General features: G+C 43.0%; 1 protein-coding gene across 20 annotated transcripts in view; it reads right to left on the bottom strand.

Moving 5' to 3' along the window:
• Positions 1–17,850, bottom strand: part of mef2cb (myocyte enhancer factor 2cb) — a 71,548-nt gene that overhangs the window by 30,451 nt on the left and 23,247 nt on the right. For all 20 annotated transcript variants that reach the window (XM_055011536.1, XM_055011535.1, XM_055011542.1 and 17 more), the window contains one exon: positions 9,172–9,395. In XM_055011536.1, coding sequence (XP_054867511.1) covers positions 9,172–9,225 — 54 coding nt within the window. In that variant the 5' untranslated portion in view covers positions 9,226–9,395. The remainder of the gene's footprint in view (positions 1–9,171; positions 9,396–17,850) is intronic.

Raw genomic sequence — 17,850 nt, 5'->3', positions numbered from 1 at the left:
AGCTCTTTGGTTGTATGGGAAACAGAGAACATGTGCCACTGCCAGCTTCCCTCTGTGAGCAACACTGCATGTTTTTTTATTGAAATTTCTTTTATTGTCTTCTGCGACTATGTGTATTATTTGGAGATCTGTATTGACAAAGCTTTTTTACAGAGAGGAAATACTGCCAGCACTGTGCCCAGCTGGTAGCTAACGATCTCAGTTTGTTGATTAACTGTGTGTTTGCCTATTCTCTTCTGACACTTAAGTGGGCCAAAAAAATACAAAATGACTGCAGAATGAATGCATGCTCTGAGTACAATAATAAAGATGATCATTGTAAGCGTAAAGACCCTTTAAAAAGAGGGCCTTCAAAGAAAGAGATGTCTGTATGTGGTAGTTCTGTGTAATGCATGAAATAGATTTTTGGTATTTATCTATTGCATTGCCCTTCACATTTTTCTCTTTACAACTGAAAGAGGAGATAGGGTTGAATAGATATTGATAGATAGTTTTGGATTTCCTGAAATCATATCTCCCAGGACGCACCAGGGAAACTGAATATCAAAATATTCTTCACCTCCATCCTGTCTTTGTTTCCGTCTCTCTCCCTCTCTCTACTGAGAGTGGCCAAAACCTCGCATGAACTGCCATATCATGGACCCCCCTCCCATCCCCTCCCCAAAAAGTTTTCCACTGATGTCATCGCATCATGCTGTCATGCCGAGCTATCTGTCAGACAACAGATGCTGAACCCAGAGACACAGACAGTGCTCTTGCTCCTTACAAACCGGTGAGTGCGATGTCAGGTTCTTTACCTCGGCACGAGCACGCATCCGATTCTCTGACGACATAAGGAGAAAATAGTCCCCTGGGCTCTAAATACCATGCTGACATTTACACAGTCATACTGAAACATAGAAAAAAAAACAAGCCTCATGCTTATGGTGTAAGATCAAAAGGTATCTTGTGACAATAAGATTAATTGTCATATTCAACCCACCCTGAGCTGCATCGTCCACAACTGAAACGTGAGTACCTGCCAGCCTTACAGCAGGAGGGGCTACAGCGCAAATCGTGCACGAGCAAATAAATAAGATGACAGGACTGTAGAACATAAGGTCAAAGTAGAGTATTCAGGAACAGGACATGTAGAGTGTTGTCTTCCACCTGGTGTTTCGATTCAAGTGGCACCAGGGGCAGGTGCCACTTGGCTAGCTCCGTTATCACCCGCTCACTCAGTCGCTCACTCTGCTGGGGCCATTAATGTTTCAAAAGGTGGCACGTGGCATGTCACAGTGGACTGGGTGTGAGTCACAGAGGTCCAGAGCTGCTAGTCTCAAAGGTGCCGTGCTGACTCAGATCCCTCGCATATTAGTGCGCCGCTCGCAAATATAACCACAGCTAAACGCGCATATAAAGAACATCAGTGTAACAAGTAACTTGGAAGGCATTCATTCTCTGCTTCTCACTTCTCAAAAAGAAGAGCAGAATGCAATCAAAGTTGTCTTGAAGCTCACACTTTAAATGAGGAACTGTGTACAATGCCTTTGCCACATATTATAATTCACACATATGATTAGACTGACTTTAACAACACCACAGGAAGAGAATGAGTGTGATTATCAAAGGCCTTAACTGACCAAACAATAACACCTACATAAATATCACACCACACCTCCATATCTCAACCTGACACGTACAACCTGCTACCTACACCATGCACTATGTGTATACATCCATAAATACACAGGCATGTTCAGTATACTGTGCTAGAACAAGTACACATTTTTAAAGGCAGTTGGCTTGTACTTGAATGCTGCCTTAATTGGCGGTAAATACTCGCGCAGACATCACGCGGTACGCGCTGTGCAGTTTTTGTGTTCGGTACTAAATTTCACTGCTTGAGGTAACTCTGTCGTGACTTCATGGCCTCACATGATGTTATCATGTGACCCTTTTAGCCCAGTTGGTTGGTGATGTCAACACTGGCCTTTCCTGTGCAGGCTCAAAACAGCTCTCGCATCCCACACAGCTGCTGTGAACTGCCGCTCTAGACCTGCTTTCGAGGAGCTACTGTTTTGCACCCTGAGTGGCTAAAAACTATAAATGGCACATCTGATCTACAAACATTTATAGATATTTGATCATGATAAAACTACGTTTTACATTATTAAAAAAGCTTGGAGTTTATGATCACAAACTAAAGGCTTACAAAGACTTCTAAGTCTTTTGGTAAGCAGTAAATGGAAGACTGTAAAAACTTTAACTATACACCATTATGTCCACAAAAATTGTATTTAGGGAACTAATATCACTGTCCTGACATAACACTTATTTACTGTAATTTATTTTTATTCCTTTTTTTCTAATTTGAATATTTGTTCAACCACCTGTGATTGCGACGCTGCTGTTAGGCCTTTGTATTAAAGCTGAGGTAGGTAGTATTTTTTGGCATCACTGGGCAAAAATCCACACTACCCTTTCAGTTTATTATAATTCAGGTGGTCTGTGAGGAAGCTTCTGCACCTCCTCTTGCGTCTGTGTTAAGTCTTTAGAAAAACTAGCCCATTATGGGAGAATTTAAACAATCACAGGTCTTTTCAACCAGAGCTGATAAGATTGTATACAAAGCAACAAAGTGCATGCTGACATTAGGATGTGGTGGTGCAATGGATTAGGTGGAGGACTTTCACTTGGAGAGTGGTTTGAATCCTTGGTGAAGCCACAAATTACTGTTGACTTTTAGCTTGATTATCTTGTGTGTGTGCTTGTGTCATTAGAGAGGCCCAAACAGAGAAAGAAGAGTTAGGAGCTCCAGCAGGACGGCGGTACACATTCAGATTCCAACATTTTTTTCCCCCTTTTCCAGACTTATTCCAGCTTGAAGTCAAACAATTTCTTCTTTTTTTTTCACGGAATGAGTTCTTTGCCTTTGTTGTTAAACCAGAAAACTTATTGCAAACCACCCATATGTCAGTGTGGGTGTAATCTTTGTTTCCTTGGTCAGTGGGTGCTATTAGACACACCACTATGTTAATAACACAGAGTACGACATTACAGCACTGTGCGTGCTGGTAAAAGGAACCTGCGTGAGTGTGTGTGACTGTGAATCCAACAGTGTCTTTTCACAGTGTATTGGTAACCAGCGTGTGAAACCTATCTTCACACTCGCAAATATACGCACACAAACGCACACAGGAAAATCTTGTCGACCATTTTTGGTCATCTTTGATGAAAGACTTCAGCGGCGAGGACTTTTAAACTGTCAGTTTATGCTTATATGGTAATCTGTTTTCATTTCAAGTTGATAAAAGGTAAAAATGTAAACCTAATACATACATGACCTAAATACATGCAAAACATGTTTATCAGGAACACTCAAAACTCACCATTATAAATTTTATGCATTCTGACATTTCATCAATAATAACGAATATTTAATAATTTGGGCCTGATTATATCTCAAAGTCTCCTTGAATACTTGTACTTGGAAACTTCTTACTCATACTAAATTTCACAACAACAGCTTAACCTTGTAAGAGATTACTCAATTAGGGAAAAGCTCTTGGCAACAATAAGTGTTTGAACACAATTTTCCTTCAAAGTTCAGGATCCATCCTTTAACCCTGTGAAGGACACTGAAACATCTGCACACTCCCATAACCTCACATCTCTTTCTAGTTTATACAGGCAGCTATCTAGTACTACTCTGAGCACTCACACATGGGCTTGTAGCAACACACGACTTATTCGTTTATCCCTATCTTATTCCACAACTCCCTCCCGGGGGAGATTTAGATGCAAGCAGTGCAACATAGATACATGCACAAATATATTCAGACACACACCCCTGTAAACACCTAACCATGGTGCCTTCACCTCCATCTTCACAGTGTGTCTTTTGTAAATTTTTATTCAGCACGTTTGAGTTTTATTCTTTTAATTTTTCTTTTTACTTTTTTCATTAAGCTTGCAAATTTACAAGTAACCGTACAGATTCCATGGCTACAAAATTACCAGTAAAAATAAATAATATGTAAAAATCTGATCTGTCACATCTCTGGCAAACAAAGAGAAGAAACACCCAGGATAACCAGAGGGACACTAAGCAAGGAGGGGATAGAGGCTGATTCTCTGCCACATGGGTGAGAGAAAGACGGGAGGGAAGAGGAGGGAGAAAAGAGGGGGTGGACGCACAGGAAGCACATTTGTATGCATTTCCTCTCATAACAGGAAGAGGCCAGTGGCTTCCCCTTCACAATGGCTTCGCTTCTGCTTCCCACCTCCTGCCTGCTTCCCTGGGGGAGGAGGAGGTGAAGGAAGAGGAGGGATGGAGACAGGCACCAAAAACTGCTGGTTAGCAAACCAAACATGGCCGTGTGGACACACACACACACACACACACACACACACACACACACACACACACACACACACAGATGTCAGTCACCTATGGAGCAGCACGATTTGTCTTGAGACAAACACTTATCCCATTGTCAGGAGCCAAGCAGGAAGACATGGGCTTACGCAAAAGGAATAAGAGGAGCCCAAGACCTTGGCCTGAACTCTGCCTCACAGCCAGAGAAGCTGTTAAGAGAGGCATTACGACAAAAGAGGCTTTGTCCCACCTCTAATATATGCTATGCTCTTCCCTCTCCTCAAAATTCCACTTATCATCCTTTTCCAGGGTGCCTTCATCGTACAGTAATAAAGGAGGTAGCAGACTCCAAACATTTCTCCATTCAGTGTCTGAATTGAAAGTGTCCACTTTGGTTAAAAGCTAATCTGTGAAACCAATAAAGTGACATCTTAATTATGATAGTTTTAGCTATAGATGTGTTAAAATGCAAGCTGGTTTATATTTTTCTTTTTTTAACCAGAGCTACTAATTACATTTCAGTATAGCGCTGAAATGGTCATGCTCTTCTGTGTGTTCCTGTTTATGCTAAAATACCGCAACTGGAAAAGGATATAACCACTGACTAAAAAAAGTGGATGTTACATTGCAAGTGGTCAGAAGGACAAAAATAACTTTGTCGTCATTCATTTTGAGATGGATACACATTTAGTATGGCACTGAGACCAATGCAGGATACGTAAAGGACATTATTTCGATTTTTAAATTAATTTTCCCTAAAACTTTTTTTTTTCCTGAAAGGAAGCCGTTGATTCACACAGATTGGATGTTATCACAGATCTGATTGTTAAAGTGATTTCTGCTGAAAGAAAACCCCATTAACCCCTGATTTCATTAACTGGGAAGGAAAATTGAGAGGTGTAAATGACTTGCAGATTGTGAGCCAGCACCTCAAAGTAAAATTTTAAATTGTAAAGATTCCAGACTGTAAGAGCAACAAGCCTTTTCCAAAATCAGATTTTTAAAAAAAATATGGGTGTACCAGAATGCTTAAAATAACAATTCTCTTCACACAATTTAAAACACATTTAAAATATAGCCTGATAACTAAACAGACTTGTGCTTTGAGAGATGAAAAGTCTGACAAAGTGAGTCATATGGTGAACAAAGGAAAAGCTATGCAAACGATTAAGGCTTTATGGTGAGAAAAAAAAATAGACTGAAGTGAGAGAGCACAATGAACCGAGTACAGAACATGTGAACAAGAGATGGAACAAAGGGAGGCTAAAAAATAAAAAAAATAAAGAATACAGCGGAGAACAGGTGAGAGCTTATTGAGCCCTTTGCAGGTGAGGTCTCGCAGTGCTGAACATATGACAGAGGAGTGCCACTCGCTGTGGTAAAAGAAGGAGATGGTAGAAGGTGGGAAACAGGGAATTAGAGGAGGGGTGCAGGGGTGAGGAGCTACCCTGTGGGCCTCATTATTTTCCTGCTGTTAATTTCGCTCACACATTTTCTCACCCCAGTGCTGTTGATTGGAGGGAAGAATGCTTTGTCGTAGAAACAAAAAGACCCCTTATTTCAGCTTCGGCGCTGCGGTTAACATGGTGAGGGAGGAGAGAAGACGTGCAGGAAGATGTAAAAACATCTATTTTTTTTTTTTTTTTTAATCTCCCCTCAGCCAAGTATGTGTTAATGTGACTGCTGCTTGTGGGAGTAAGGAGATCCTGTTGTTTTACTTCCTGTCACTGATGACCTGATCCATGTTTAACCTTTAGCCCTGGGTCCCTTCCCCCTTGGAGCCCATATGTCCCGCACAAAGACACGCACACACACACAAGGATTCACACAAACAAGTGTGTCAGACAATTAACCCCACTGAGCATACTGGCTGGAGAGGTAACACTAATTAGAGCCAATTGTAGTAAATTAGTCGATCCCCAAAACGGACACCAGAGAGATAGATGTGTGCACATGTGAATACAAGTGTGTATTTGTCCACGCTGCATAAAGAAAGGCGCTAAATGTACCATCTAAGTATGTGTGTGAGCGTATAATCTGCTATGTCTCAAGTCTATGCCAGTGTGCACACACACCTGCACGTGTGTCCTTTACTGTAGGTGTGTGTGTCTGTCTATCTGTGTGCGTGTGCAAGCTGGATCAAGAGAGCCTGCTCTCTGTGTGCAGCCCATGAGTTTATGGCACAGGGGGCTCTTTCATGTGCCCGAGGCTGGGAGAGGGTCTGAGTGGTCGGGCGGCGTGGAGCCAGGGCTCACACACTGCTGCCCACTGTACGGAGCTCTGGGCAGCCAGTCAACGCCAGGGAGGCCTGGCCCTTCTGCCACTGCTCTGGGGAAGTGTTTCGGGGCCTGGGGGTGGCAGCCCAAAGTGGCCGCCCAGAGAGAGCCAGGACCTGTGCCCAATACGATGCGCCTACTACACGGAGAGCAGGGGCGGGGAGGCAGTACAGCCCTGTTGGTGGCAAGGTAGCGTTGACAGCTACACCGAGTGGTGCCACTCCAAAGACAGCTGCATTATGAAGTGTGTAGTAATCAAGGAAATGCTACAGGAATTGTACCATGTTCTGTTTTTTATATGGCTCAATACTACCATCTACTATCTACTACTACTATCTTTATATATACCGTATATGCTAGTACACATATGATGATTTATATATTGTAGATAATAGCATTGATCCTAAAAGTTCTACCAATCTATCAAACATAGAAAAATGTTTGAAACATAAAACAGTAAAAGTATGTGAAGAATGTGAGGTTGAAAGCAACACTGCACACAGTCCTCTGGTGTTTATTTGGCTAGGGCTCTGGGACATATCCTCAAAAAGGAAGTGAAAATATGCAAAGCCAAAGCTTCCGTTTTTTTTCTTTAAAGAAGAAAATTTAAGTTTCTGTGTCTGTCTCTGTCCCAATCTTGTGATGTCCGCCTCCTCAAAATGAGATGATGTCATTTATTTAGGCCGTAGGTTGAATGACACCGAGGGCCATAAACCCCACAGGACATGCGGTGATTTCCACATGACTCCATGACGTCATGTCAGGGGCAATCGTTATTTCACTAAAACAACAACAAAATAAGTAATCTATCATTTTAAAGATCAAAACAACAAAATCCAGTGATAAATTGATTTTCCCTTCTGTGAACCCGTCTTTCTCTCCCCTGCCTCCTCCTCTCCCTGTAAGTAAAGCCCGGATATCTCAGGCATCGATTCCCCTCAGGTGTCCTTCCTGTCTCCCTCTTTCCCTCCTTATCCTCAGAGGTCGGAGAGCCTGGTACAACGTGCAGGCCGAGTCTAAGGTGGGGTGAGAGAGGAGGGCTGAGATAACAGTAAGGAGGAAGTGTGGGTGCTGCTGCAACATGATAGTCTTAGTACTCATCTAAAACTCTTTGACCTCCTAATTGCTCTTGCTGTCTCTCTGTCTGCCCGGCTGTTTCTTACATAACAAAGACATGGTTTTGAATGTGGACACCAGTATGTAGTGTTTTATTTGCAGCCCTGCTGTTTTTTCAAATTATCTCTTTATTCTTTTTGTGCAGGACTTCTGTGAATCTACCCTGTTTCTGAGGTGAGCGTGCAGCAACATTCTGATAACGAGAGTAGCTTCTTAAAACACAGGTGCCCTAACTTTCTCACTTCCTCCTCGGTATCTTCTTGTTACTTGCAATCGCACTTGAGATCGGTCACGACGGGTCAAAAGCTGCTTCATCTACCCCTCTAGTACAGCTCAATCAATTCATTGAGTTTTCACTCTGGCCTGTGTTTGATAAAGCGAGCTGTGAAATGACTCTGGACCATTAATGTGGACTGCCAAACAATGGAGATGTCTCAGAAGCAATGAAACAGATCTGTGCTCAGAACTGTGTGTACCAGTGCATGTGTTTGACCTGTGATCCAGGGGCCACGTTAGCAGCGTATGGATCCAATTGGGCTGCCAGGAAGCTGACAAAGTGTCAGTGGTCAGCTGTGCCACAGGAAGTGATCGATTGTGGGCCTCAAGGGCAGTGAGAGAGCTCTGTCTCTATCTATTTCCTGCCACGGACGGTAGTGTCTACTTGAATCTCACCGTCCACAATTTATTATGTCTCTCTCAAGTAATGCCAGCTGTTGTTAAAAAAAAAAAAGTGTCTTGCAAGGGTTTAATTGTTGTTAGATTTGCGGTTTGACTGGGATGTTTTCAAATTGCTGTGTATCTGAAAATGTATCTGGTGCAGAGGAAAGCTACAGCAGTCCTGCAGTTACTGATTTAGCTCAAGAAAAATATAGTTTCAGTGTTTGTTTCCCAGTGTGTCACTTTAGACCATCCCATCTCTGTTTGGTTGTTTGTTTATATTTTCCCCCACCCTGCCTCTCTGGGACTACCACCCTCTGCCCGGTAATATTCCACTGGCAGAGAGCTAAACTGGGCAGCATGGTGTGAGGGCTTTGGGTGTGTGAAGGGTGCTTCATCTGTGCATAGGCTGTGCCCAACAGACCGTGCAGTGATATGCAGAATGGATTTTTAAAATTACAAATGTTTTCATGCAAATCCGTTTTAGGGAAACGTGCTGCTGGTGCTCTCACGCTGGTTTGCTGGATTGAAGAGAAAGAAACGCACCATTATACGCCAGTGGAACTCTTCCACCCAAAGCAATAACTGTGCTTTCCCTGTGTGCACTTTTCTGTCCCCCAGTTCACATATTGCCCAGACTCCCAGAAGATCTTCATTGTTGAGGGCTATGTGGGGTGTAGGGTGTTTCTCCTTCCTCCCTCCTCCACTCCTTCTCTCCCCCATCCTCATACTCATCCATCCTCCCATCCCCCAGGGACTTACCTGTCTGTTGCGTTCATCCATAATCCGCGTGATCTGAATCTTTTTCCTCCCCATCGTCCCCGTCTCTTTCTTTCTCTCCTCTTTCTAAAGAACTTTAAGCTTTCTTCACTCTCCTCTTTCTTCTTCTCTCTCTTCGTTCTCTTCACTCTTCTGCTCTTCCTTTATCTGTCTTTTTTTCCGCTTTCTATTTGTTCCAATCAACTCAAAGATTCCAGCATCTGTACCTGCAAGACAGAAGGGAGGGAGGGGAGAGAGAATAAGCATTAAATGAAATGAAATATGGCAAAATACTGAGAAAAAATAATAAAAGTGGCATCATGGCAGCCACAAGGGAGGGTGAAGAAAGACAAAGAATCTGTCAACAATGTTGTGAGAACCGCTGTGTTTTTCACTGTCGATATCATGCAAATCAGTTTTTGCATTTTTTTTCCCAGGCACCGACTATGAGAGGAGACAGCGCTGTCAGGATCTCGCCTCGTTCACAGAGAGTTTGACAGTGTTTTGGAAGTGCCGCTAACTTAAACGCTCTAATCACCAACACTGTAACATTACCTCCAGACTGAGAAATACATTTTGTTTCTTCCCATGAAACTGCACTGTATTGACAGTGGAACTGCCAGCCACAACTTTTTGTACTCTATCTGCAGCTCATCTCCAAAATGGCAGATGTGAACTGCAGGATGGAATACAGATGTAAAAACTGAGCTCAGTCTCGCCATGTTCTGGCAAAACAAAGCCAAAATTAAAGTAAGAAGAAAAGTGCCTAGAGTGATCTGTTGAGACATCATAAAAGGATGTTTCTTAGAGACAGAAATCAAACAAAATTCCAAGATTAACTCAGTCCAGGTGGAGATACTGCATGTTAGTGGGAGCATCTGAACAGCAGGGAATAAATGCACTTGTACGTTTCCTTGTGTTTGTACCTGTGTTTTAGAGGTGGAGGCCAGCAGCTAATGTGCTGGACTGCAAGAAGAAAGCTGCGCTCCAAAAAGTTTGCATGAGTGAATGACTGTGCGTGCGCGTGCGTGTGTGTGTGTGCGCGCATGCACACATGTGTGTGTGTGTGTGTCTATACATGTGTGTGTGCTCTTGTGTGAGCTTGGCTAAGCCAGAGCTCCAGTGCATCTCTCCAGAGTGCTAAAGTAGGCCAACCCAATCTATCTCAGGGAGGAGCAGAAGAACTGTTGTTGTGTTTTCTTTTGACAGTAGAGGTGATAACGTCCCTCGTTATGCAAATGAGCATCCCATTATTTAAGCTCAGTGCAATGCAGGGGAGCTGTCAGCGCCGTCACATAAAAAAAATCCTCCATCTACCCTGCCTTTTTTTCTCTACTTTCCATTTCTTCTCTCTTCTCTCCTTTCTGAACCAGATTTCCGGCACCTGGCAGCACAAGCATCAGACATTGATGTGGAAGACGACACCGCTTCACCAAAAGACATGTCAGTCTCTCTCTCTATCACTCTCTCTCTCTCTTTTCTCAAACACCCTTGCTCTTTTCCTCACTCTCTCATATTCTCTCTTTTGCACACTCCCGCACACATACCTGCACATTGTAGTGCACTTCCTTTCCTTTTATTATCTTCCCTCTAACCCGAATCCTTGTATTTATTGAGTAACATGCATGAGGAAGCACAAGAAAGATCTAAACCCCTGAGGTGAGTGCAGCACATTGCTATGCACTTGACCTTTTTGTGCAAGAGAGTAGGACATTGATAATGAAAGCTAGTAATAGAGACATCCAGGGATACTGTGGCTCCTAGTGACAGACCAAGGCCTGTAGCAGTAGCACATGATCCTGGATCCTTCCAAGAGCAACAGTATATGCAGGCTGTGAAATCTACAGTACAGTAATGTTTGGTTTAGATAGGGCTAAGGCACTACAATAATGTGGACTTTTATGCACAAAACACGGATTTAGTAAATATATTATATATAAATATGTTTTTCGAAATAACGTCACATCGATCATTATGTATTTTTTTCAATATTGTCTGCCAAAAACTTCCATCGCATGAAAACTGAAAACAAAGTGAGACAATACAGTCTCAACAATGATGAAATGAATGACAAAAACAAACTTCCTGTGATGATGGTTTGGAAAACACCCACTTATGGAAGAATTGAGATAGGAACACAAATGCATCATTTGGCAGTTAGGACAACAGCCGGACTACACCATCATAATAATAACAAGATCTAAAATAACTCTGTGGCAGTTCTGAAGAGGCTATCCAAAACATTTTAGCATTGCTCTGCGCAAACACACCCATCCATAGACAGAAAAACAAAGAGCTGCCCTCTGGAAGAAAACAAAAAAGGATGTTGTCAGACAAACTGGGATTACAAGCCAACACTAAGGCGCTTGGCACAAGACAGCCAGACAAGGATATCAATCAAGCCGGCGTACCTCAATCACAGGCTGACAGCATCCTCCCCTCCCAGTCTTTGTACTCAACGCTACCCAGCCCGGGCATCACTCCAAACAAGGAGGCGTTACCTCCATGATCCCTGCCTCCTGGCCTACACCTCCTCCTCGTTCCTCCCACAGCATGCTGAGCAGAACTGAACCTCTCAATGTCAACACCCGCTGGGGCAACACCTTAGGCCTTACGTAACATTAACACTAAGATTAAGCCTGTGTCCTGAACATTTAATCCCTGCTTTTGGCTTGCAGCACCAGCCAACGGTCCCTGAGGTGAAGCTCTGCTGCCGCTTAGCCCCGTGTTGGTGCCTCCCCACCTCAGCCGCCCCTCCTTCCTCTGCCTCCTCCGACACGACGCAAGTTGCCTCCTTCCCTCCCTCCCTCCCTCCCTCCCTCCCTCCTTCCCCACTTCTCTCTCTCCCCGTCTCCTGCCACCACCTACCTTCCCCCCCACTTTTCCTCACACCGCCCCCGTCCCATGTGAGTGCCAAGCAGCTCCTGGATAAAAAAAAAAAAAAAAGAGTGCCCACCTCCTCATCGGGCTCCCTTCCCTCTCCTTCTCCTGTGGTGGATTGAGCATCGGTTAACTTAACAGATTACCACTGAATCACTAAATCCAATTTAGTCTCATGACAGCAAGACAGTGAAACGGAGGGAAGTGTGGGAAACAAGTGACACTTAGAGAACGTGGTCAAGTGGCATGGCACGGTGGTCCTCAGCAGGAATGTAATGCAGCCCACTGACACCTGACCTTGAGAGGGCAAACGAGGTGAGAAAGTAACAAGGGGGAAAATTAAGACACACAGTGGGAGACAGAAGAAAGAACTAAAAAGCTTGCGCACTTTAAACCAATTTACTAATCCTGAAGTAGGGACAGAGGGAATGAAGCTTTGTAAAAATGAAGAATACACAAAAGAGATCCTATATCGACTCTGTGGACTCTGACTAATGGTATGCTTGTATTCACACTAGCCTGGTAACTGGAAGGAGGCTGGGGTGGGCAATTGCCAAGGTCAGAGAGCGCACTGGCACCGAGCAGACAGAAGGACAACGGTTGCGCCTCTGCTTGTTTTATATCTTCGAGCTTTGAGTTGGAAAGGTGACAATGAAAGGGAAGGAGAGTGGTGAGAGGAAAACAGAGAAATGGAGTGAAGAGAGGGAAATGGATTGAAGCATAAAGAGGGAGCTTTTGAGCAGGCACCAGGCCTCTCCAGGGGGAGGGGAAGAGCTGTACCCACGACCCTCCCATCTGTTAAGCAGACGGATGGAGGGAGAGAGAGAGAGACAGAGAGAGAGAGAGAGAGAGGGGGAGATATGAAGGTTGGGGGAGGATGGGAGAGATGGAGAGGGAGCAGCGATTCAGCACATAGATCTAATGAGCATTTTCTCTCTGTGTCTCAGAAGTGTAGCTGAAAGGACAATGAGAACATATACACTCAGTGCACCACAAGGCTTGATTCTAGGTCGCCTCTCTCCCAAGTGTTTAGTCACTAAAAACTAATATACAGCACATGGCGCTTTTTCACATTCTAATAGACGTCTGTAGGGTGCTTGTTAATGTGGCTTTGTTATTGAGGACATACACTCAAGACGACTCCTCTGGATCAAGGGGGCAACAAAAAAAGGAACTTTGCTTTGAGTCATGCTCAGGACTAATTCATCATTTTGAAAGACAGCTGTAGAGTTCTGTTTGTGGATGAGGTGAAGGGACGTGACAACAAAAATCTAGTTCCACGAAAAAGAAAAAATTGCACGCAACAATGTAGGGGGCCGTTTCTGCATTCAGAGAATTGTAAAGGGAATTTTTTTCTAAAACGAAACCAGCACTCATGGAAGTGTACATGGTGCAGAATTCTGCTGATACAGATATTCTCGAATCCTAATCCTACACGTTACAGCAAATTGGGGGAGGTGATTTATCATGACAGGATTGGTGATGTTTTTCCAAGAAACCCCACCTCGGCAGCACAGCCTCCACACATGGTACATCTGCAACACATTTGGTAATAGCATATGTCCAGCCCATAAAAAAAAGAGAGAGAAAAAAGTATTTTTTTAATATATATATATATACATATATATATATATAAATGAAATGCCAGTATTCCTATCCTAGGAGATGCGGTTGTGAGGATTTGAAATAACATATTACACCTCAGTAAGTAAACCTTTTAGGAGGTGTATGGTACATTAAATAAACGCTCTCTCTTTTTAAATAAACTCCCATTTCCTTGAAGAAGAGAAGGAAAAAAAACCCTTTAATATCGTTTTCAAAACACAATCTGAATGTCAGAACACACTCAAAGTGCTCCGTTTTTACTAGAGCATTTCTGTCATGATGAAGAATTTTATTTTTGTTTTTTAGTTCAAGAATTTCTTTTTTTCCACTGTGTAGATTTTTGGAGGTTTCTTTGTGTTTTTCCTGTGGTGACGTGCATGTTTGCTTGCACAAATGTGGATGTGTTTGTGAGTGCATTCATGTGTGTATGGGCTTTTGATTTGGAAATAGTAGTACATAGCACTTTATCTCCTGTAAGGGTGGATGGAGATATAGCAGCAGAAATAAGAGGAGGGGAAGGATCAAGCAAAGGACTGAGTCGATGGCCAGGCAGGATGGGAAAAGAAAAATGTGTATCAGGTCTCATTGTGCCTCTAATGTCATTACAGGCAGTGACTCCTCTATGTGGCACGCTGCACTCCCCATCTGTCAGAGCGAGATAGGCAGGGTGACGAATGGCTATCACTGCTACTTCCCTCAATCCCCACCGCCTCCACCGCCCCATTCCAATGTCTCTATCTTTTTTTGAGTGCTGGGGAAGAAGAGTGACCTAAACCTGGGCGGTAGCCCACACGTAGGTGGGCCCTATGGCTCTGAATCTCAGCAGATATTAGGGCTAATTTAACATGTTAGCAGCTAAAGAGATTAGCAACATGTACATCTGGGGATTAGAGTGATAGTGGTGGATCATCTTGTAATGTGTTCATTCCTTTTTTTTTTCCCAGTGAGCATTCTAGCTAAAGTTGAATTTGATAGGCTGCAGTGTGTGTGTGTGTGTGTGTGTGTGTGTGTGTGTGTGTGTGTGTGTGTGTGTGTGTGTGTGTGTGTGTGTGTGTGTGTGTGTGTGTGTGTGTGTGTGTTGGAGAATATGTCTTCACCTGTCTCTCTCTATTAGATCATGGTTTAGTTGGATCATTAGCGAGACAGAGACGGTTTCACATGTATTCTATTTTCAATCTCTAGGTGCCTTAGAACTGAGACACCTGTCTATTGATGAGGAGGAGAGGGAGCCAATACCCTGTAGTTGGCACAAGTTTTATACACTCTGCCAAGCGCTCACAAGTGTGACTGACATTACGGAACAAAGTATATTGTTATAAGAAGCAGCTCAAGCGCTACAATATGAGCTCTCAATTCCTTGCCAGCCACGGTTCAACCAATTTCTCAATCCAAAACTTCATACTTCAACTTTAAGCTTAATTGATTTTTATACTAATGTGATCCTGTCAGCACTGTTTCTCCTGTTATCCTTCAATCCAACTGCTCAGCCCCCTGGTCTTGGAGGACAGAAAGACAGGAAACACACACACACACACACACACACACCCACACACACACACACACACACACACATACACACACAGCTCAGGGGAAGGACATGACATCAGCAGACAGACAATCAAAGGTGCTAAAGGTGTTTCCTTCCCTAAATCACTCTGTTCACAGTGCATACATTGGGAATCAAAACCCAACTGCCACTCTCCCCTTTTATCTCCAGTGACAGATAATGAGGGCAAATAAACAGAAGCAATATGCTTTCTTAATATAAAACACTTAAGGCCTTGTAGTTCCTTACATATCTCTTGATTTTATATGGCTATGAAGCCATGTTTTGAAATTTACAAAGGAAGTCAAAAGAAAAAACTTCCAAGATCTTTACTTTTCCACACAATGCAACGGGCATATTGCAAAAACACTGACAAGGCTAAACATTTTAGTCGAGAATGAATCGTTGCAATAAAAATGATTTTTACCTAAACTGATTAACTTTTGAATACATTCTGGCATGTATGTGACACAATATATGCTATATTAAAGCATTTAAGGCCCTATTTATTCAGCACCACAGCTGCAATAAGTGTCTGTCACAATGGAAATCAAACTAGATGAAACATTTCTATACTAAATTAAATCATTTGCACTGGAAGACCAAGGACTAGAAAATATTGTGTCTGTTTTTTGTGTAAAATGTAGTATAAAATTGTAGAAAACTTCCATTCAAAGTGTGTGAAGTATCATTTTATATTTTAAATTTAAACATTAAGGCAGTTTACGGTCATTTAATTGTTCAACATTTGAGTACCATGTCTGAAATCAGTGTAAATACCATTATATTTCCTTGCCCCGTTTTTTCATGAAAAATGTCTCCGACATAATTTCCTGTTTTCATAAGAATACATTTCATTTTGAGGGACAATCGGGTTTTCTATAACTCAATCAGGTTTGTGTTTTTAGAATTAGACACTGAATTATGCATGAAGTGGTTTGCCTACACCACTGTAGTATCGGGTAAACATAGCGAGTGGGCAGAAATGGAGGTGGAAGAGTAGGGAGGTCTGCCCTTCGTTTGGGCAGCTGTAGTCCTCACTCAGCACCAGGAAACACAGGCCTTGGGCCATCAGAGCAGCAATGGAGACAGGTAGCCATCCGTCAGAGCCAGTATGGAGACAGGTGAGAGCCATCTTTCCATAACCCAATGCTGACTTCCCCAAGGACAAAATGACTCGACACAATGCGTCAACCCCCCTCTTTGAAAGGAGGCCAAGAGCTGTAAAGCTGCAGCTGCTGGGCCAAAGGCAGACGAGCAAGAGGCCACGCGTGAAAACGAGGCAAAGCTAGACAAACAGGGGCAGGGACAAAGAGTAGCTGTTGTGGTTAAAGAGGCATTCCCGGTCAATTGTGAGCAGCTTTTTAGTTGTGACAGTGGCTTATAGCCTTGAGTGGTAAACAAATAAACTTAGAGGACCGCAACTCACCACACACATACCCTTGTGCCAAGCTGGAAAAAAATGGTATCAGGGAAAAAAAAAAGCAGAAGAGACAAGAAGAAAAAGCAGAACTAAAGACGAGCCACAATTTGTAGAGGCCCCGGAAAAGGCTGGAATGAATCACCATTTGGTACATTCAGTCTTTCCATGGCATGAGCATAACAAGAGCAGTGGATGAATTCAAGTATGAAGTAGCGATAGGAGAGATAATAAAGAAAAAAATGAATACTCTTAATAGAGGTGATACAGAACAAGTTGGAAACACAGTGGAAATAGGGCAAAAGGGATTAAAAGCAGTGTTTATTGAAATGGTTTTGAATATGGAAGTGGTGCTGAGTGTGGTAATTCACACATCTGAAGTTTAAACACAAATAACTTGGCCAAGTTTCACTTTATCGACACTGCCACTGTTTATTTCACTTCTTCCTCTCCTTCCCTCCCTGCATGTCGCTCTACAGTCAGTGTAAACCACCGTCTCAATCCACCTGTCGCCCTGTGGACCCAGGTGCAACCAACTGCTGACAGCGAAGGTACAGGAACAGAAAATTAACACACACACACACACACACACACACACACACACACACACACACACGTGCATGAATAATCACATGCTCGCAAGACTTGCTCGAGGTGCACCAATACGTCTGCTGAACTATGTTCATAAAACAAGCAACGCCATAATGAACAACAACCCATTGCACTGGAATTGCAGTATAAACCCTTCAATAAGTGCACTCAACCCCCACAGGAACAGCCGGGAGTCATGTCACTAAGAACACAAAGTACTGACATATTCACCCAATTATGTTTCTGCCGAGTATGACAATGTCTCAGGATGTTAGCAATGTTCGCCAGTGGGGGGGAGAAGGGCACAAGGTGTGTGTATGTGTGTGTGTTTGTGTCATGGGTTTAAAACTGAAGCTGAGGCCTTGCTGCTACTTGGGCCAGACTTCAACCTGGTTTTCTAGAAATTCTGTTTGTATTCAACAAATTTGCAAAAAGAAAAAGTTTTGAATATGAATGAGGAAACCAGATTACATTTTCTAAAAAAAAGTTGGCAATTTGGCTAGTTGTAAATGTGTCGGTATCAGTAAAATGCTCACTGATGACTATGTTTTGACTGCACAATATCCAGAAGTAGTCACCACAGCGATATACGACTAATTCATAGTCTCGTTTAGGCACTGGCACCACTTGAATAAACTCA

Source organism: Amphiprion ocellaris, chromosome 6 (genome assembly GCF_022539595.1).
Source record: "Amphiprion ocellaris isolate individual 3 ecotype Okinawa chromosome 6, ASM2253959v1, whole genome shotgun sequence".
Classification (NCBI taxonomy): Eukaryota; Metazoa; Chordata; class Actinopteri; family Pomacentridae; genus Amphiprion; species Amphiprion ocellaris.
The sequence above is the reverse complement of the archived record's forward strand: the minus strand, read 5'-3'. Positions and strand labels throughout refer to the sequence as shown.